The sequence below is a fragment of the Schistosoma haematobium genome, chromosome 3 (genome assembly GCF_000699445.3).
Source record: "Schistosoma haematobium chromosome 3, whole genome shotgun sequence".
Classification (NCBI taxonomy): domain Eukaryota; kingdom Metazoa; phylum Platyhelminthes; class Trematoda; order Strigeidida; family Schistosomatidae; genus Schistosoma; species Schistosoma haematobium.
In genome coordinates this window covers 6,829,602-6,853,081 of record NC_067198.1, presented here as the reverse complement: position 1 = coordinate 6,853,081, position 23,480 = coordinate 6,829,602, and the positions used below count along the sequence as shown (strand labels likewise).

At 39.0% G+C, this 23,480-nt stretch overlaps 1 protein-coding gene across 3 annotated transcripts in view; it reads left to right on the top strand.

Moving 5' to 3' along the window:
- MS3_00004902 (uncharacterized protein) overlaps positions 1-23,480 on the top strand; it is a 64,183-nt gene that overhangs the window by 29,829 nt on the left and 10,874 nt on the right. For 2 of the 3 annotated variants that reach the window (XM_051212877.1, XM_051212878.1), the window contains 5 exons: positions 779-910; positions 3,287-3,378; positions 5,059-5,145; positions 8,520-8,633; positions 9,637-9,826. In XM_051212877.1, the coding sequence (XP_051068802.1) occupies positions 779-910; positions 3,287-3,378; positions 5,059-5,145; positions 8,520-8,633; positions 9,637-9,826 (615 nt within the window). Of the gene's footprint in view, positions 1-778; positions 9,827-23,480 lie in introns of all 3 variants that reach the window. The other variant, XM_051212876.1, reaches the window with a different exon arrangement.

The following is a 23,480-nucleotide window of genomic DNA, read 5'->3' as shown; positions in this document are numbered from 1 at the left end:
TTTCAAGATCAGTTTACAATCACTTGAAGATCATCCATCAACAGGAGTTTTGCCATCAAAATATAATGCTTTTATTTTGACCATCATATAACCAATAGACTTCACTCAAATAGTACACCACACAGACAACACCAGTTGGATTTAACTAACATGCTTATTGGTCCACATGAGTTCTCTAATCTCTAATAGCAAGTGAGGATACGTGAATAACGAGTCGTTCTCTATTTACCTTCTGCTATTGACTCAAAAATTCACATCTAAAATATTCATCCATTTACAAGACCGAATACATCATAAATAAAAAGAGATCACAATCTGTACATAAATACGTCATTTGTGGTTGAAAATGGGGTTTATTAATTAATTAGTTAATTACATATAAACTACTACTAAGGGGCGCCAAAATTTATATGCATGAAGTATCGACTGTCTGGTTAGATTCCATGTGATAACCACAATCAGTGGTTAGAAATGTTGGGTAACATGACTGAGAATCGTTCACAGTGTGCTGCAGATATATTCACTCTCTATTTCGTTCTAAATCCTGAGTTTCAGTATTCCATCATACACACTTGTTCATTCCATCTTGTCGAACCACATCATAAATGATTTTTTTCCCTCATTATTTTCGACCCCTTCACTGTTTATCCGGTTAATTATATTTTGTAGTTGTAATTTGGCCTGACGTCTTGGGCTAATGCATATTTGCCCCAAATTGTCTGTTAATCATAATTATCTGATTTTCTTTATCCTAATTGTTTCTAAACTTTTTTCCCAGAGTACATGTGTACTACACCTAAATATCATTCGTGATATATTTCAATCAAAAAATTTAAATTATCATACAGATAAATATTTACAAAAAGCATTAATTATTGCTTTGGATGGTGTTGGATGTGGAGATTTATCAGTGAGTTTGTTATATATATATATAAATTCTGAGAGCTCTTCAAAGCGGCTTGCTTTTAATCCTGCTGGGACATGAACATAGCGATCAAATAAAACTTCCCATAGATTTTAATTCAAACAGTCGTAAGATTAGACATTAGTCACTTCATCACAACAGACCGTAAATAAGAAATTATATTGTGTATATTTACAAGCCGTAAATAATAGGGAACAAAGCAAGAAGTGAATAAGTAAACAATTCTAATTTAGAAATAGTACAACGTATATCGACGTTTATACTATAAATTCGAGTTTTAATATAGGATAATGTAGAAATATAACGATCTCTCGTTGGATAGTTCAAAAAGTGTAAACTTTCTTAAAATCCTCTTCGATATAATACACATCTAGTCGCATATGTGTCATAGTTTGGTGTGTGTATATGATGTATTTTCATTAATCATTTAACCAAATCATAGTAAATATTCAGTTGATTTTCATGAAGGAAACTTTTAGCAAAGATAACCGTTCATCTAAAAATGTAATTCATGCAATGAAAACCCCTAAATGCCCTGGTACAACCGAGAGTGGGGAAGGTCATCTCTCTCTCTCTCTCTCTCTCTCTCTCTCTCTCTCGAAATGCTATCACATGGCCACGTGCATACAACCACTGCCAGGAAGTCCTACTCATTGCCTTCTCGTGGCGGGGGTGTTGTTTACAAAACTGAGAGGACGAAAAGCGAATGTCCGGCACTTTGACTGGGTTGGTGGATACGGAGAATCCACCTAGGGAGTTGGAAAACCCTGATTCCACACCAGTGTTGCACATGGGCTCCAGAATCCTGAGGGAAAAATGGCGTATGAACCAATCGTTGGTGACCGTCTACCATGGGACTGCATCTCCTTACGTTGTTCCACTGCCTTGTGGATCAGACCTTTAGGTTGAAGGTTCGGGATGTGGCCGCCTAAGGAAATTACATGATTGGTTTTGAGCACCCGGGCAGTATCATAGCCCACACACAAATTGAATGATATATGTGGTCTATATTTATTTGATATCTAGTTGTACCAATGTTTATGTGTTTAATTAATAAAAAATAATAAAATGCAATAAGATAAATTTCCACAGTAGTCAAATAATATTCGAGAAAATCACCGTGAATATATTTAATGTAGCAACTTAGTAATTACACTATCGAACACCTTGTTCCTATAAAATATGGTCGTTTTAAATCAATTGTTTAAGATATGTGAGGTGGATTTTTGTTCTATTAATTTAACTGTTTTAACAAATACGTAATTAATTGTAGTGAGCTCAGAAACTGTCACGTTGTTGAATTCACTTGGTATTGTTTACTTGAAGCGAACGGCACTGGGTTCATGTCCCAGAGTGAACATCAAATCTGAGATTTAGGTACATCCAGCTGACAAGTCCCAAACAGAACGCCACTATCCATCTCTGCTTATACTGTCACGTTTTTAGTTTGGATTGATTAAATTTACATTGCATACTACAAAGTTGGACGGTTTTCACAACATACTATACTAAAATGTCATCATGCTTTTACAACTAAAAAAATTTGGGAAGGTTTGACGCAATAGAGCTGTTATAGCCCAAAACCGCCAATTAGGGAGCAGCGAATTATCGATCGGACCAAGGACTCATAAAACACGTGAGAGCAGTCTAGAGTCCTTATTGGTCATGCTTTCTGTCTAGCCCAGCCAGTTAAGTCCCGAACACCAGTCTCAGCCTCTGGAATATGAATCATGTATTTCGAACATACTCTGTTTATACACCAATCAAGCAGACCACATCGTACCATAAAATAGAAAATAACATTTGTACAAGATTTGGCCAAATGTGGCTGTGAATGTGGGAGGTAGTGATTAATAGACAGGGAATAGTTCAAGAATGGAAAATCGTATAATAACAGTTCATAGGTTAAAATAAAGCTTATGATAAGAGACACATGAATATGAATAGTTTAGTTAATTAACAATTATACGATAAAAATGTACGAATAGTATTGGTCCATAAATAGATCCCAAAAAATGACCACTCATTTTTCTTATCGGGACACAACAAGAGCTCAGTCATATTAGGTGTGAGATATACATCACCAATGACAACACTAGACAAGGATCCTGAGATATCGCGAATTTACTGAGGTTATAGATGTAAATCAATGCAGTAGTTTGAAGCTAAGTTCCCATGAGAATCGTCACGGTCTTAGAGTTGTGAATACTCACGTTCACTGAAGTATTCACCATACTAGTATTGAATAGCTGTTCTGTACTTTCCTATTCCTCTATGGTTGCCTACCTGCGATCAATCTCTAATATTAAATTTTAAAATAAAATCCTGTTACATGTTTTGTGTTTTGAATTTATTACACAGATACGAAATGCTTCCATACTTTTTTATAGTACACTATTTCAACGTATTTTTGGTGTAAATCGATCAAATGCAGTTAAAAGTCGAAAAAATTGGTTTGTATTACCTTTATATATATATCGATTCCAATTTTTGTGTATGCACACAAGTGAATGAGAATTTCAATTCAATTATCAAGTTTTGAAACGTATGCTTTAACCGCTACACTTTTAGACCTATATATTGAAAGTGATCTTGTTTGTAAAGTCACTTTTCAGTCAATCAAGAGAGAGAGAGAGAGAGAGTTAACACCAACCAGGAGTATTGTACTAAAACAAACGTTTTAACAAACTTTTTATTATTTCAAAACTTATTATCAGTTTTCCGACTTGAGTATCATAAAAAATGTCTCTACAGATTTTTATCGTTTATCTGAGTGTGAATTGGTTTCTTCATGTTGTGGTGGCTTAAGCGTTGAAACACTTAACTCCTAACAATTAGGTTGCTGATCCGACTGCATACACTTCAGTTCATGCAACTGAGCGGGCGGGCAATATCACTATCCCTCAAAATTTAACCAGAAGATCAAGTACAATGCACGAATGTATTCTCAAAATTGATTGATCACTAATTAGTGGCTGACGCCATGTACGTCAAATCTTAGTGCAGATGGAATTCTATCGATCACATTACGATTTGGCCACTAATCCAAGTAACTTGACATTGTGTGCACTACGTAGAGACGTAAGGCGGTGGGTAGTTGTAGGTAGTTGACAGAAAACCTTGAACTTAATTTTCCTGCTATCCGACAACTTGGTTGACAGAATTCGGTTAGCACTAACAAAGACTTGATATACATGATATTTGCCACAACTCAATGATGAGTCAGTGGTACATATATCTCAGTCCTACAGGTGAGTCACAGCCCAAATAGGTCAGTTGTGGTAACGTCTCGGATTGTGAAGCTGGGTAACATAAAGTCAAGTCCACCAAGGAGCTTTGACTCCCACAGGATTACAGGTACAGCCCCGAATAACACGAAGACTAGGTTAACCAAGGTTCCGTGTTGACTACCTTACACGAATCTCTGCTTGATAAATGATTGAATGAAAATCATGAGTGTTTTTCTGTCCACACTGGTTAAATCGTGAGTGTTTGGTCTTAACTCCTCCTGCAAAGTATGATAAAACTAATGATTATTATTTGTTAATTAATAAAAATTCTTTTGAATTATCCAGTGTCGGTCCAGCATATATTGAGTTAGGAGGGTATAAATATGCTTTTAAGTAATGTAATCAATATTTTGATGTTGTACAATGAATTCATATGATATTCCGAAAAGGTCATGTTCAATAAAACCCTAATTTTCTCATGTTAAAATCAACACTTATTGATTTACATTCTCTAAAAAATTTGTGTATGAAATACTAACTGTATCCCATATCTTCGTCATCATACCGTTTGATGGGATAATAAACCCTCTTTTTTTTCAAGAATTCTAAACATTTTAAGCGTTGCATCAAAATGTTTTCTAAATCACTCATTCGACAATCTATCATTGAAATTCATTTTCAATATTTCAATCATGACTTAAAAGTTACTACCTTGAATGTGATTGATTCGATATTATAGTGTAATTTAACTAAAGAAAAGCCAGTTCAATCCTGTTGGTTTTAATTAATAGTATATACATCCATTTGAAAATAGTTAACCTTTTTCTATGTATAAATACTGACTTTTAATTTTGACAAATGATCTTTATCTTAATATCATTGAAATTTTTTAAAATTTTGAAGCTTAGCAACATCAACATTCTTCAAACGTTATCCGAAATTTGAACACTACTTTGTTGAAACACTTACATCGTACTCAAAGAATACGAAGTATGAATATTTATAAGAATAACGATTATTCTTTTGATCATTAAAATGTCTACTTTTTGAATCATTATACATGTGTTTATAGGCCCCAAATGTCCTGGTACAACCGAGAGTGGTGAAGGTCATCTCTCTCTCTCGAAATGCTATCACATGGCCACGTGCATACAACCACTGCCAGGGAAGTCCTACTCATTGCCTTCTCGTGGCGGGGGTGTTGTTTACAAAACTGAGAGGACGAAAAGCGAATGTCCGGCACTTTGACTGGGTTGGTGGATACGGAGAATCCACCTAGGGGAGTTGGAAAACCCTGATTCCACACCAGTGTTGCACATGGGCTCCAGAATCCTGAGGGAAAAATGGCGTATGAACCAATCGTTGGTGACCGTCTACCATGGGACTGCATCTCCTTACGTTGTTCCACTGCCTTGTGGATCAGACCTTTAGGTTGAAGGTTCGGGATGTGGCCGCCTAAGGAAATTACATGATTGGTTTTGAGCACCCGGGCAGTATCATAGCCCACACACAAATTGAATGATATATGTGGTCTATATCTATTTGATCTCTCCTTGTGCCAATGCATCTGTGTTCAAATAAATAAATAAATGCTTCCACTCTATATTGGTTGTTTAATTTTGTAAATTTCTACACTAAAATCTCCATTGTTCAATCCTGATTGGTTTAGTAGTGTGTCAATTTCTCTATGTAATAATATCTATTGTCGTATCAATATGTATATAAACAAGACAACTAAATTTTGACTATCAAACTCCCAACTCAAATCTTCATTCAACATATTTCAGTTTGAGCATGCAGTTAATCATGTATCAATGGGTGACATTTTATAAAATTGTGTTATTCCAAGTCAAATATATTAAATAATTCGAGGTCATCGAATTCCGTTAATCTATTTATTGTTTACATCAAGCTAAAAAGTGAATATAACTGGTTCTGCTATGATTTATTTTAAATGATGGATAGCCTAAAAATCTCGAAACCAAAATGATTTATAATCATTGAAGTTGGAAAGATGGATAGTCCTAACATTGTATTCGATCCTTTGTAGTGTATGTGCACTGTTGAGTATTTCCATTCTATGATAAAGCACATATTAGCACAACTTGCTTACGCCCGTTATACCTCGTGGATCATAGGCCGCCCACCAGCATTCTCCATCCAACTCTGTCCTGGACAATCCTTTCCACTCGCTTCCAGTTACTATTCATCCTTTTCATGTCTACTTCCAACTCCCGACTCGGTGTGTTCTTCGGCCTTCCTCTTTTCCGTTTCCCTTCAGGATTCCAAATTACTAGGGCTTGCCTCGTGATGCAGTTTGGTGATTTCTGTAATGTATGTCATATTCACTTCCAACGTCTCTTCCTAATTTCCTCTTCAGCTGGAAGCTGGAATGTTTCCTCCCATAGTAGGCTGTTGCTGATGGTATCTGGTCAACGAAAATTAAGAGTCTTGTGTAGACAACCGTTTATAAATACATGTACCTTTTTGATGATGGTTGCAGTAGTTGTCCAAGTTTCAGTCCCGTACAGTAGGACTGTCTTGACGTTCGTATTGAAGATTCTGAGTTTGATGTCAGCTGAGAGTTGTTTTGAGTTCCATATATTATTCAATTGTAGGAATGCTGTCCTTGCTTTGCCAATCCTCACCTTTGCGTCTGCGTCGAATCTTCCTTGTTCATCGATGATGCTGACCAGGTACGTAAAAGTTTCCACCTGTTCCAGAGCTTCTGCATCAAGTGTGATTGAGTTGGTGCTCTCTGTGTTATATTTGAGGGTCTTGCATCTTCCCTTGTGTATGTTGAGACCTACTGCTGCAGAGGCGATGCTACACTGACTGTCTTAATGTGAGTTTGTTGCTTTGTATGGAATAGAAGGGCCAGGTCATATGAGAAGTGTAAATCGTCTAGTTGCATCCACACTTTCTATTGTATTCTGTGTTTTCCCTCAGATGTGTAGGTCTTCATAATCCAGTCAACCACCAGAAGAAAGATAAAGGGTGAGAGTAAGCAGCCTTGTTTTTCACCGCTCCTCACTTGGAATGCATCTGTCAGCTGTCCTCCATGCGCACCTTTTCAGTGTATTTCTTCGTATGAATTCCGTATGATGTTGACGATTTTCTCAGGTACACCTTAGTGTCGAAGATGGTCCCATAACGTACTCCTATTGACACTGTCAAATGCTTTTTCATAGTCAAGAAAGTTTATGTATAGTGAGCACACAACTTATCATTGATTTTCCATGTGTGCTGGAATACTGCCCATGTGCCCAAACTGTATCAGGAGTTTTTCTCCCTGAGCGTGAGACTCAGAGGTTTAGTCTAATCCACAAGGCAGTGGCAGGGGAGCGACGTTTGGAGATGCAGTCTGATAGTAGATAGTGACCAAGAATAGATTCATACATCACTTGTTCTCTCGGGACCGTGAAGGTAAAATGCATGATCGGTTCGGAATCAGGGTTGCTCAACTGTCCTAGGTTGTTTCTCCGTATCCACGAACGTGGTTTAAGCTCTGAACATTGGCTTTTCGTCCTCTTGATTTTTTAAACGAAACTCCTGCGAGATGGTGAATAGGACTTTCTTGAGAGTGGTCCATATGTGCGTGGTCATACGCGAGCATTTCTAGAGGGAGAGGAGACTCTCCCCACCCTCAACTGCACTCAGGAATTTAGACGCACGTTTGTATTGCGCCAGCAGAAGTATCTTTCGATGCTGAATATTTATTACTGATGAAATGTATTTTATACGTAGTCGAATAATTTGTTCGCTATCTATGAGCGTGCAGCACAATTTAACAGTGACTGTATTTTAGTCATAGAAATGATAACTAACCAACCAATCTTCTCTTCAGAATTCAATGATTTATAGTTATTAGTAGTAATCGTGTGTTAACTGATGTTGTTTGTGTTAGGTGATATTGGTTGTTGCTCAGAGATCATTGAGTGTAAGTACCTCAGTCTCCTTCCTACTAATGGAGGTTAGTCTTTGCGTGAATATCTCTCTGTGAGTTAGTAACTTTATCAGTCCGTAACGAAAACTACCAATACAACTACACTAATCTATATATAACTTCTGAACCTGAATATATTTTTCATGTAAATTAATCATTAATTAAAGTATGAATGTTCAATATATACAAATTAATTATAACATAAAACACAAGGTATACTAGGTATGCTTAGTGCACACCACTCGTTAATTCTACACTTAATGTTTTGCCAAATATTATTCATCATTTAAGAGTACTTCTTTTCCTTCTTCTTGTAACTATTTGATCATTGCATATGATTGATGCTCCTCCAACCATAAGATTTCTCCTTCAATGTCTGTTGAAGTCTATGTTTATCTTTTTTTTCTAAATTCCACAGCATTCCACATCCAAGTTCTTTCAAATTGTACAGTATACTTCATTTGATGACACACCTACTACCATCCTTACAAGTTACTGAGATTGATAAAATGTTATATAAACTACTTATTAGGTAAGTAATATATATAACATATCAAGCATAACTTGCAGTGATTAAAATACAATAACAATTTATGCATACATCTGCGAAGTAATCGTACATTAATGAAATTCGTACAGTTTGTCCTTTCTTGTTCTCAAAATCTTGATGAATACAAACTCATGAATCCATATATTATCGAGCCTCATTTCTTATGGAGACCATGAAACCTCTAATTTTCTGTGGTACTTTAATCGCTCCGTATATATTGCGTTGATCTTTAATCGTCTAAACTGACTAGACTCTTACCATTTTACGAGAGTCAATTTTCTCGTTGTCTGCTGAACATTTGACTTGATTACTGTGTTGATATTGCTTGTAGTTTTATTTAGGACTCGTCAGTTAGAAGTAACCATGGCCTAGTGTTGATGTTTAAATTGAAATTCCAACCGTGTATGTAGCTTATCTGATCACGTTCTGAAGGCGTTAGGTACTGGAATGCGATGCTAACCAAAATCTTAAGAACTCTTAGCAACGTCTGGCAATAAATGGAAATAAAGTACTTTGTTAAATCAGCCCCAACTAGTAACACGAAGTTATTTTCGTCAATTTATTAATGATTAAAGCATCTAGTCATCTGAAAATTTACCGAATTTATGTTTTCAGTATGACTTAAATTATACAGATTACATTCTGTGGTTAATTATGTCAACTAAACAGTACAATTGATAGATATTGCAAAACCATTGCATTAATGGGTTTTTAAGTCGGTGCAGTGTGATTATCTTGTTCACTTCGAAGGCACATAGTTTCCGAAGACATATATTATCCAACCGTTGAACTACATATTTCAAATTATTAATTAACGTTGGATTCAAACTGACTAGCCTAAAGTAGCCATTGTCATCACAAAACTGATACTTCCTAAATGAGGTAGCGAGTATACATACTACTAATACATCTCACTATAACGAAATAATTGTCCATTGTATTCTGACCTATTTTAACGAAATATATGTTTATACTACTTTTTCAGGTGTGGTTTTAGTGATGACATACGTATACGTAAAATTGCTTCGTTAGCTTTAACCTCAATTATACATCCAAGTGTTATCATGACTACATTAAACCATTTATTCGATTTAATGGAACTATTTCATGAATCAATGCCAGTTAAGAGATGGTGCAATATTCGATTGAATATATTACATGGTCTACTTTTACAGGTAGTTCACATCTGTTTCTATCATTTTATGTAGGATTTAATACTCATACAAATAAATTTTCTAAATGAGTTCTTTAATTCTCAAGCACATTGTCGTGATGTGGCTAAAGTTAGAAGTAAACTATTGTACTGCCGGATTTGACACAATTATCCACCACAAGCGATGGAAGATGAAAGTCCAGTGTTTCAAATTGAAGTTAGAGATGTATATAATCGGATGCCGGCTCAAGTGGTTTATGGTTAGGCGCTCGTTGCGAAATCAAAATTTCTGAGTTTGATCACCTAATGGTATCCCAAAGACTCGCTGCTGAGGAATCACATATAGGATGACAACAACTATCCTGTACTTTCTGGCTTCCAATGTTTGTCCCACTGAGATCAGAATGACTCTGAATTGTGGGTTTTTAACTTAGATATTATTGGTTAATCCATCATTATGGCTACGGACCAACATTTCCCGTTAGCAAACGTATGTATGTCTAATTGAGTTCGAGGTTTGTATGTAGCACAAATGTTTAGACATAATCTACATACTGAGAGTAAGGGTTGCATAAAAGAGTTAATTAGTCATTTTTGTGTACAATTCATAAATATGCACATGTGCATCCATCAGTTATATAGGATGATAATGACTTGATGTAACAGGACCATATTTTTCTATCCAATCACAATTTAGTTAGTCTGATTACGTAATTGGTTGTTGTCTTATACTGTTAGTAAAGATTCTCGTACAATTGGTATTGGGCAACTATGTTTTTATGTGAGACATCTAGTAGTGTAATGACACAATTTAACTGTTCAAACTGAAGTAGCTGTCGTGCAGTTCCTACGTAATCAAATATCTAAGCCTTTTAATGCAGACAAATATAAACCTTCATTGTAATGATAGTTTTGATAAACTGTTAGAATAACCTATTTCACTTTTAGTCCAGTTTTACTCAATCAGAAAATAGATCATATGGATGAAGAACATATGACAGACAAGGGGGAGACGTAGAAAGAGTTAACACTTTTTACTTAATCAGTAAATCTTCCTATAGGTTCCTCTGATTAAAAGTTCAAGCATGTTTGATAATGATAAACTCACCTATATGTCTAACTTCAAAGTTCTGTGGTAATTTGACTGTGAAGCCCTCATTATTTCAGACGACATAAATAGACGTTATGTCCCGATAAGCATAATCGATGGTAACTTTCGGGATCCATTTATGGACCAATACTATTCGTACATTTTTATCGTATAATTGTTAATTAACTAAACTATTCATATTCATGTGTCTCTTATCATAAGCTTTATTTTAACCTATGAACTGTTATTATACGATTTTCCATTCTTGAACTATTCCCTGTCTATTAATCACTACCTCCCACATTCACAGCCACATTTGGCCAAATCTTGTACAAATGTTATTTTCTATTTTATGGTACGATGTGGTCTGCTTGATTGGTGTATAAACAGAGTATGTTCGAAATACATGATTCATATTCCAGAGGCTGAGACTGGTGTTCGGGACTTAACTGGCTGGGCTAGACAGAAAGCATGACCAATAAGGACTCTAGACTGCTCTCACGTGTTTTATGAGTCCTTGGTCCGATCGATAATTCGCTGCTCCCTAATTGGCGGTTTTGGGCTATAACAGCTCTATTGCGTCAAACCTTCCCAAATTTTTTTAGTTGTAAAAGCATGATGACATTTTAGTATAGTATGTTGTGAAAACCGTCCAACTTTGTAGTATGCAATGTAAATTTAATCAATCCAAACTAAAAACGTGACAGTATAAGCAGAGATGGATAGTGGCGTTCTGTTTGGGACTTGTCAGCTGGATGTACCTAAATCTCAGATTTGATGTTCACTCTGGGACATGAACCCAGTGCCGTTCGCTTCAAGTAAACAATACCAAGTGAATTCAACAACGTGACAGTTTCTGAGCTCACTACAATTAATTACGTATTTGTTAAAACAGTTAAATTAATAGAACAAAAATCCACCTCACATATCTTAAACAATTGATTTAAAACGACCATATTTTATAGGAACAAGGTGTTCGATAGTGTAATTACTAAGTTGCTACATTAAATATATTCACGGTGATTTTCTCGAATATTATTTGACTACTGTGGAAATTTATCTTATTGCATTTTATTATTTTTTATTAATTAAACACATAAACATTGGTACAACTAGATATCAAATAAATATAGACCACATATATCATTCAATTTGTGTGTGGGCTATGATACTGCCCGGGTGCTCAAAACCAATCATGTAATTTCCTTAGGCGGCCACATCCCGAACCTTCAACCTAAAGGTCTGATCCACAAGGCAGTGGAACAACGTAAGGAGATGCAGTCCCATGGTAGACGGTCACCAACGATTGGTTCATACGCCATTTTTCCCTCAGGATTCTGGAGCCCATGTGCAACACTGGTGTGGAATCAGGGTTTTCCAACTCCCTAGGTGGATTCTCCGTATCCACCAACCCAGTCAAAGTGCCGGACATTCGCTTTTCGTCCTCTCAGTTTTGTAAACAACACCCCGCCACGAGAAGGCAATGAGTAGGACTTCCCTGGCAGTGGTTGTATGCACGTGGCCATGTGATAGCATTTCGAGAGAGAGAGAGAGAGAGAGAGAGAGAGAGAATATGACCTTCCCCACTCTCGGTTGTACCAGGGCATTTAGGGGTTTTCATTGCATGAATTACATTTTTAGATGAACGGTTATCTTTGCTAAAAGTTTCCTTCATGAAAATCAACTGAATATTTACTATGATTTGGTTAAATGATTAATGAAAATACATCATATACACACACCAAACTATGACACATATGCGACTAGATGTGTATTATATCGAAGAGGATTTTAAGAAAGTTTACACTTTTTGAACTATCCAACGAGAGATCGTTATATTTCTACATTATCCTATATTAAAACTCGAATTTATAGTATAAACGTCGATATACGTTGTACTATTTCTAAATTAGAATTGTTTACTTATTCACTTCTTGCTTTGTTCCCTATTATTTACGGCTTGTAAATATACACAATATAATTTCTTATTTACGGTCTGTTGTGATGAAGTGACTAATGTCTAATCTTACGACTGTTTGAATTAAAATCTATGGGAAGTTTTATTTGATCGCTATGTTCATGTCCCAGCAGGATTAAAAGCAAGCCGCTTTGAAGAGCTCTCAGAATTTATATATATATATAACAAACTCACTGATAAATCTCCACATCCAACACCATCCAAAGCAATAATTAATGCTTTTTGTAAATATTTATCTGTATGATAATTTAAATTTTTTGATTGAAATATATCACGAATGATATTTAGGTGTAGTACACATGTACTCTGGGAAAAAAGTTTAGAAACAATTAGGATAAAGAAAATCAGATAATTATGATTAACAGACAATTTGGGGCAAATATGCATTAGCCCAAGACGTCAGGCCAAATTACAACTACAAAATATAATTAACCGGATAAACAGTAAAGGGGTCGATGTTAGAAGATGGAAAGCTTACGCCTAACACACAACCAAGCACTTCTACCACTACTACTGCACCGTTAGTTGATTGTATTGCGAATAGTACTTCAGAGTTTCATTATGATCCTGATTCCAATGTCACATTTGGTATGTGGTTTCGACGTTATAAAGATTGATTCAGATTTGACTTCGCTAATCGGGATGATGCTTGGAAAGTCTGCTTGCTGCTTCGAAAACTGGTTCTTAGTGAATTAAATAGATATTGCAACTTAATTTTGCCTCTAAACCCACGTGAACATTCATTCTCTGACACCGTCCAGTCATTGAGCCAACAGTTTGGAGATAAATCTTCACTAATCAACGCACGTTATCGATGCTTCAAGCTGACTACAAACAAAGACGCTGATTTTCTCACGTATAGGAGTACCGTCAACCGCGAATGCGAACACTTCGGTTGAAGTCGCTGACTGAAGATCAATTCAAAGCCCTTATTTTAATCTGCGGTCTCCAATCGCAGAAGTTTAGTGACATTATAATACGGCTGCTTAGTCGATTAGACCAAGACCCCAAATTTACACTCAATGATATTGTAAATGAATATCAACGTCTAAAGAATCTACGGCGTGACACCACGATGGTCCAGCGTGGTGGTTTAGGTCGTACCGAAACTCATGTAGTCCAAAAACCACCCAACCCGCATAAATTTGCCCCAGCTACTAGTTCAAGTCAACAGACAAAAACAAATCCTCCTGCCCCATCTTGGCACTGCAGTGCATGGCACTATGTACGAAACTGTTCATTTAGGCAATATCGATGCGGGAAGTGTGAGGTCGTCGGTCATAAAGACGGGTTTTGTCTTAAGAGGAAGCGAAACCGATCCAGAAGTGCCAAGAAGACTGTTCATAAATCCTGTACCACTTCGTTGAGCCTGATGTCTTTTTGTCAAAGCTCATCCCCAGGTCAGAGGAAATTCGTTACCCTTAGTATTAATGGGCATCCGTTTAGATTGCAAATAGACACTGCATCTGACGTGACAATTCTCTCACAAAAACCTTGGATCAGAATGGGCAAACCACGCACCGTGCCAACAACACAAAAACCTCTTACTGCATGTGGTAATCACCTACATTTGTTGGGACAACTAGATTGTAAAGTTTCTTTTCACAATTCGACGTTTACCGGGGTATGTTATACAACAACAGCTGATCTAAATTTGCTTGGTTTAGATTGGTTCAACCAGCTAAAATTAGTTGATGTCTCGTTAAATACCATATGCCACCTAGTATCACAACCACATGACCCTGAAGCATATACGAGAAAGCTAGTGACGCAGTTTCCATCTATTTTCCAACCTGGATTGTGTCGATGTTCTGCCGCGAAAGCAACGCTTCGGCTGAAACCTGGGGCTAAGCCTGTTTTCTGCCCCAAAAGACCCGTGCCTTACGCAACATTACCAACAGTAGATGAAGAATTGAATCGTCTTCAACGACAAGGAGTTATTACACCCGTTTCTTACTCTGCTTAGGCAGCACCTATAGTTGTTATCAAGAAGGTCAACAGCATGATACGTACATGTGCTGACTTTTCTACAGGTCTCAATGCAGCTCCGGAACAGCATCATTATCCTTTGCCAGTTCCCGTAGATCTGTTTACTATGCTGAATCGGGGAAAGTTTTTCGCAAAACTGGATCTAGCTGATGCTTACTTGCAAGTGGGAGTAGATGAAGCATCAAGAGAGCTGCTTACTATCAACACTCATCGTGGGTTGTTTCAGTATAACCGTCTGCCTTTTGGAGTCAAGACTGCCCCATTTATCTTCCAGCAACTGATGGATACCATCCTATCAGGTATCCGGGGATCGCGGTTTATCTCGATGACATTTTAATTGTTGCGACGACATTAGAACAGCTACAGGAACGCACGACACTGGTACTGCAACGTATCAGTGACAACGGGTTCCGCTTAAGCCCAGAGAAATGCCAGTTTTTATTGCAGTCAGTCAAGTATCTGGGGTTCATTTTTGACGCCGACGGCCACAAGCCGGATCGTGAGAACATTCGAGTTACCAAACTGATGCCCACCCCCACTAATGTCTCGGCACTACGTTCCTTCATGGGACTTGTTACCTATTATTCAGCGTTCGTTCCTTCGATGCTTGAAATTCGTGCTCCATTGAATCGTCTGATGAGGATGGACAGCACTTGGAACTGAACTAACGAGTGTGATGCGGCGTTTTGTAAACTCAAGTCGATAATTAGCTCGAAATTGTTGTTAACGCACTACGATCCATCTATGCCAAATATCGTAGCTGCAGACGCTTCAGCGTATGGCCTAGGTGCTGTTATTTCACATTAGTTTCCAGACGCGTCAGAAAAAGCTGTTATGCATACGTCCTATACACTAACCCCGGCAGAAAAGAAATACAGTCAGATAGAAAAAGAGGCTCTTGCACTTGTGTTTGCTGTCCGACGTTTCCACAAGTTTCTGTACTGTAGGAGATTTACTCTTCTCACAGATCACAAGCCTCTGCTCGCAATATTCGGGTCGAAATCTGACATTGCAGCCCATTCTGCAAATCGTTTTCAACGATGGGCCTTGGTACTATTGGGGTATGATTTCGAGATCCAATACCGATGCACTCAACAATTCGGTCAGGAAGATGCCTTGTTACAACTCATTAATGATCAATTGGCGGCTTAGGAAAACATGGTAATCGCATCTCCGTCTGCGGAAGACCACGCGGAATGTTATCTGACAACCGCAATAAGGGTATTGCCGGTGTCTGCAACAGATATACGAAACGCTTCCAGGAACGACCCCATCATCAAGATGGCGATGAGCTATGTCACCAACGGTTGGCCGTCTAAGAAGTTTAATGGTGAAATGAAACAGTTGTATCAGCGGCAGGATTGTAAACGACTGCTCGAGGTTTGGAGAAAGAGTGGTTGTGCCGGAGCCCCTTCGCGCAAAAGTGCTGAAACAGTTCCACCTTGGTAATTCGGGGTTAGACGAATGAAATCCATAGCCAGGAGTTATGCATACTAGCGCCCAGTGGACCAACCTATCACTGAATTGGTTGAAAAATGCATTCGGTGCCAGCAAACAGCAAAGGTGAATGTCAAAGTCCCGCCAATTCCATGACCACAACCTGATCATCCTTGGTCCAGGATACACGTCGACTTCGCGAGCCCAATTAATGGGACTATGTATTTATTTGTGGTCGATGCCTTTTCAAAATGGCCATAAATCATTCTTGTAATGCCGCCCATGACAACTGGAACAATACAGCTCCTCACTGAAATTTTCTCCCGAAATGGCATACCAGATGTGATTGTATTCAGCACTTACGTTCGCCACCATACCACCCGCAGTCGAATGGGCAAGTGGAAAGGTTTGTGGATACGTTCAGAAGAGCATTGGTTAAGTCAAAAGGGAAGGGAACATCTGCCGACGCGGTACAAAATTTCTTGTTCGTTTATCGAGCAACACCGAATGAGACGGTACCGGAGCGAAATTTTCCAGCAGAAATCCTGATGAGAAGAATTCTTAAAACGATCCACACCCCAATGCATCAACACCAGTATAGTCGAAGTCTCAGAAACAATCCACGTGCAGAGTGAGATGTCCTGTGTTTGCACGTGACTACAGAGCAACCTATGGTCAATGTACAGAAGCTCGAGTGGTCATACCTGACCGAAGCTGCTACCTTGACGCGGTGGTCGGGCTTGCCTTTCGTGATGACCCAACCGAGCTATATTGGCTGGAACATATGTTCCTGCAGGTTCTTCCATGCCAGGCAGGTCGATTGGTGAACGGTAAGACTAAAAGCAGCAACTCAAGCTCTGAGGGCGAAGTCGTACTGCTGACTGTTGAGGGGTGTGACAGTAGTAAGGTGTTTCCCTCGGACATCTAGCATGACAGCGATGCTGCCTTCCCACAAGGAGGGGTGGGGTTAGAAAAGGTCGACCCTAAAAATGTCACACCTCACCTTACCTCACGGATTTCCGTCTCCGGCGGTAAGGCCCTTTGAAAAACGGAGCTAACACGTCAAAAACCTTCCACGAAAAGGCCGTGCGCGACCGGCCTCAAGCAGTTGTCCCTTGGGCTCTGCGGTCACTCTCCCAGGTCGTCAAGACCAACACTAATCCAATTTCCTTTTCAGGTTCCTCAAGAAATACCCTTCCACGGTGTGGGCAGCCGGGAAGTGACATCAGTCCTCATACCCGTAACAGCACACGAGACCAAGTTGGTCACATTCGAATCCACCCCACACCTCCTAATACCTCTCTTATCTCCATGACTAACCCTCCTCACGTCTCTTTATCACCTCGAACCGCTAGGGCAAACGATTCGAGTACGTAGAACGCTATTCCTGGTCTCCTGAAACCACGCTCTAAACTACACGTAGGAGCTTTTAACGTACGAACACTTCGCCAAATAGGACAGCAGGCTTCCTTAGCTAAAACTTTAGAATCTCGCGCCATCGATGTGTGCTGCGTCTACGAAACGCGCATACAGGATCCAAGTAGCGTCAATCATTTGACCTCACCATGCCAAAATAAAGAACCGACTCGATTTACGCTTCGTGTATCTGGAAGCCCTGATTCTGCTTCCCGTGGCCTCGCCGGCGTAGGTATAGCATTGAGTCCTAGGGCAGAACTAGCTCTCTTAGAGTGGATCCCAGTAGACAGTCGTTTGTGCGCTGTCCGACTGAACGGAACAGTAAGAATCCGGAAAGATAGGGACACTCGACGTTGCCTCTTCTTCGTCTCTGCCTATTCTCCCACTGACTGCAGCTCAGATGATGTAAAAGATGAGTTTTACAGAAAGCTTTAGGACCTTCTCCGAAAAGCTAAGCGCTCGGATGTAGTAATAGTGGCCGGTGACTTTAATGCTCAAGTAGGTAAACTAAGCGATAGGGAAAGACACCTAGGTGGATCTTATGGTGTCGTGGCTCAAAGAACAGATAATGGCGACCGTCTGTTGCAGCTGTGCTCAGATAACCGCCTGTTCCTTGCAAATACTAACTTTAAGCATAAGAAAAACATCTTTTAACATGGCGACCCCTAATTCGTCCCAACGTTGGACCCAAAAGATCACATCGCTATCAGCCACCGATGGAGGGGCTCGGTAGAAGACTGTCGCTCATTCTGGAGCACATGCCTAGATTCAGATCATGCTCTAGTGCGAGCGCGTATTTGCTTGCGTCTTACTGGACGTAGGAAAGACGCTGCAAGGAAACCTCTTAGGCGCCTACTTAATGATAGTCAAGCTAAGAGTATATTTCAGGAATAACTAGGAAAACAGTTAGGCAGCCATGTATGTGATGCCCACCCCGATGCAGCATGGAATGATATCCGAAAAGCTGTGGAAACAGCAGTGATATCTGTTAGTAAGGTAAACCAGAAGGTTAGAGAGCAACACTGGATCTCAGCAGCATCTATCGCACTGATAGATGCTCGGAAACTCATTCCACCTGGCTCTGAATATAATGAAGAGCGCAGTCAGCTTAAGCGCAAGCTGACAATAAGTCTACGCAATGATCGTGAACAGTGGTGGGTAGCGAAAGCAAGAGAGATGGAAAAGGCAGCGGCAATAGGTAATAACAGACAATTGTTCAGACTTGGTAAGGAAACACTCTCAGAGAAAGATGGACATATTATACATTCTCAATCCAGGAGATTGGATCGATGGAAAGAACACTTTAGGGATCAGTTCAACTGGCCTTCAGCCACACTTCGGTTTCCCACGATCTCTAGTCAACCTGAATGGCAAGTTAATGTAGGTCCTCCGTCCCTTTACGAAGTTGAAAAAGCCATAGGAAATCTGAAACGAGGGAGAGCACCAGGCCCTGACAGGTTTACTCCTGAGATTTTTAAGGATGGTGGTCCAGTATTAGCAATGAGATTAACCGAGGTCTTAGGTAGAATTTGGGAACTGGACGTAATCCCATCTGACTAGTCTCAATCACTGATTGTGCCAGTCTATAAGAAAGGACAAAAGTCCTCTTGTGACAATCACAGAGGAATCAGTTTGACTAATATAGTGTCTAAAATATTAGCCTCAATAATGCTTCAACGCCTAATCAAAGCTCGTGAAGAGCAGATTAGAGAAAATCAGGCTGGTTTTCGACATGGACGTGGTTGTATAGATCAGATATTCACACTACGTCAGGTTCTAGAACACAGACACACATTCAGACGCCCCACAATGGTAGTATTTCTCGACCTTAAGGCGGCATTCGACTCTGTTGATCGTGAGGTTCTATGGCAGTGTTTGTCACTGAAAGGAGTACCAAAGAACTACATTAACCTTATAAAGGCTCTCTACTCGAACACAACTGGTCGAGTGAGAGCTTATGGCGAACTGTCATCAGAATTGATTACCTCAAGTGGTGTTCGTCAGGGCTGTCCACTCTCTCCATTCTTGTTCAACTTTGTGGTCGACGTACTTTTGGAGATAACACTCTCCTCATCTAAATTTCCAGGGGTTGAACTTCTACCGGGAGGTTCACTTGTTGACTTAGAATATGCAGATGACATAGTTTTATTTGGCGAAGACGCTGACGAAATGCAGTCTTCTGACCACTCTAAGCAACAATGCAAGCATGTTCGGGATGCGATTCTCTCCCTCGAAATGCAAAATGTTGCTTCAGGATTGGGTTACATCGACACCCGAACTAATGATAGGGAGTGAAGTAGTTGAGTGTGTCGACCGCTTCACTTATCTTGGAAATCTCATCAGCCCTTGTGGTCTGGTGTGTGACGAAATCTCAGCACGGATACAGAAGGCTCGACTAGCTTTTGCCAACTTGAGTCATTTATGGCGTAGGCGAGATATCCGTCTATCAACCAAAGGACGGGTTTACTGAGCAGCAGTTCGTTCCGTCCTACTTTATGGCAGTGAAACATGGCCGGTAAGAGTAGAGGATATCCGTAGGTTACTAGTATTCGATCATAGGTGTCTTCGAAACATTGCTCGTATATCATGGGACCATCGAGTAAGTAACACAGTTGTTAGGAAACGGGTACTAGGTAAGGATGGCAAATTAATTGATGAAGTAGTGTGTTGTAACGCGTGTGACTGCAGGTTTTAGATACGCAGCGTTTATATCGGTCGCTTCTGTGACAGTGGACACGTAAACATGTAAGGACGACCTAGTGCCCTGATTAGCCCTGCCTCGCTGTCTGTCCTAGCCAGTTGAGTCAAGAACACAAGTCACAGCCTCGGAGTTATGAATCATTATATTTGAAACATACTTTGTTTATATACCAATCAAGCATACCACATCGTACCATAAAATAGGAAACAACATTTACAAAATATTTAACAAGTGATGTAAACATCGACCAATAAGAAATGTACATTTAAGGTCCAAGGACACCATTGGACTTAAGATGATAATTATTGGCCTATTTTTCCGACTACCTAACACCTCCCCTTTTTTTTAAAAAAAGATCCGGAGTTAATATCTGGATTTTAAAATTTTCTGCGTTCATCCTCCCCCACGAAATAATGTTGGGTCCTCATATCCCCAAGTTAAAATTAATTTGACTTTATTTAACACATAATTGTCACATGGGACAGAGAAGTCACTAAAAGTGATTAAGTAGTGTGGACCAACGTCGCTTGATATGAGGTTATCAACGTTCGATTCTTCTGGAACATTATCATAGAATTCCTTGAAAATCTCATTTGTGGATAGTTGATCTCTGAGATAATCAACATCTATCAAAATTGTATTAAGCTTCTGATCATCATTTGGTGCATCTAACACATTTTCCGGTACAAGAGGATCTAGATAATAAGATTCGTCAGAATCTCTTGTTGTTGAATGATGAGGACCGTTTGGAGCAGCTAGACTCAGTATACTGCACGACTTGTTTCCTGTTTTCTTGTGAGTGGGTAGTGAAATCTTTAAGGTAACCACCAGTTGTAGTTGGTAATTGTTGATCCATAAAATAAGCCAAATGATTAAAATAATGATGCTTTGATAAATGTCGACAAATCCATTCAATACTGAAGTATAGTTGTTTTGAATATAAACTGATTTTTGTATATGAACATGTTCCGATTAAGATGTTGAATAATTCCTCTAATACACGAATCGGTAATGTATAGTTTGATGATGTTGTTAATGATGGAAGTTTTGTTAAATATTTGATGTTGATTAATAACGAATTCCCTAGTGTGAAAATATGGTCAACAGAACCATTAGTTAACCAGTTGACTTGTGCATCTTTTCCATGTTTGGACAATAATAAACGACTAACAGTAAAAAGATGTTTTTGTTCCGGACTTTTATTACGATAGCATGTATTGAAACACTGAAGTAACTTCAATAATTTATGTTCAAATTCATGCTCCACATTGAAACCAGTATTATTTACTATATCATCTAATTGTTTAGATAATTCATTCAATAATTCAATAAAGTAACGTTTCATTTTATTTCGTGCAACATAATCTCGGAGACATTTTTGAATTTTGGTAGCGGCACGTTCTTGTTTGACCATATTTTCACGTGACTTTCGTTCTTCACGTGTTTTTTGAACAAGCGCATGGGTTGACAACTTTTGGGTATGATCAAGCACTAATGATCGCTTTGATTTGTAATTCCCTTCAAATGAGTACATTTCAACGTATATTTCCAAACTTATAATAGTATAAAACCTTTCCCATTCACAATAATCCAAAAAGAGAAAGTCATAACAGACCTCTTGTTCTTACAGTCCCAAAAACACATGGTCCACAAAAAGCTAACTGACCAACAGTATTCGATCATAGGTGTCTTCGAAACATTGCTCGTATATCATGGGACCATCGAGTAAGTAACACAGTTGTTAGGAAACGGGTACTAGGTAAGGATGGCAAATTAATTGATGAAGTAGTGAAACTTCATCAGTTGAGATGGCTGGGACACGTGTTGCGTATGCCCAACCACCGACTACCTCGACGTGCTATGTTCAGTGGTATAAGAGTAGGTTGGAAGAAAGCTAGGGGCGGCCAAACCAAAACATGGCACAAGTCCATGAAGTCACTGACAAGTGGACTGAGTTATGTTGGTAGGTGTAGACTACCTGGTTGGGGACCGCGAGATGATAGCAACCGATGGTTAGAGCCCCTGAATGACATGGCTTAAAATCGTTTGCAATGGCGCAGGTGCATCCACTCTTTGTGTTCTCCCAAATTTTGATCTCCTTATTCCTCCTTGTCTCTTTTTTCTCTTCACAAATTTATTTCACTGTATTATACTCTTTAAATAACATCTCCAAACCCTAATCTTCCCGATTACTGCTTATACTCTTGCTACCTCTACCACTACGGGATTTGAATCGACCACTGCATCTCTATGCTAATGTGGTGTGGCAACTCGAACTGATGTACGTACGTACGAAGTTCTACGTTGTTACTGACTGACTGACTGACGAGTGGACATAAAACTGGGCCGTGTCATGGACGAAGTAGAGGTAGGAGGCGATAGATGGTCATGCCATCGGAATCAGATACTCAAACGGCTAGCCCCAGACCACCCATCAACAGGAGTAAATATTCCCCTTGACATCCTGCTTGATACCTCGAGCTTACCGGCAGCCCCACCACGAGGAAAAGATCAACGACAAGCTGGTCTCCGTTCCAGAAGGTAGCCTCTCCAACAGCGGCGAACTACAGTCAAAATGCAAGTCTACCCCAGGAAAGTACGCAATTAAAAAGTGGAGGTGTGCTGGGGACGTTAGATCCCTAGAACTCGTAATTGATTCTAACCTAGCAGAAGATTGAATTGAGTTATGAAAATTTCGAAATATCTGCTGATTTCAGGTTGATCTGAGCCTCAAACATCTGAAAAACTTATGATCTTTTTACCGCCTCTGTCTAAGATAAAAACGTTCTCATAATGAAACGTGTGTTCACAATTGTCTTCATATATTGATATAAGTAAGTAGTTTTCATGGCTTTCGACAGGAAGTTGGTGTTGACTATTAAAAAATGTCTCTTGTTCTTTTTTAGTATTCGGATAGATGAACGAGCTGTATTCATTTGGACGATTTCATAAGCTGTTGGTTTTTTCGGCCTTCAGGGAGAATAACCTGTAAAAAAATATTAGTATATTTATTACTTATGTAAAATGTGTTAATACTGTACAATATCATTGTTTTCTTTTCCATA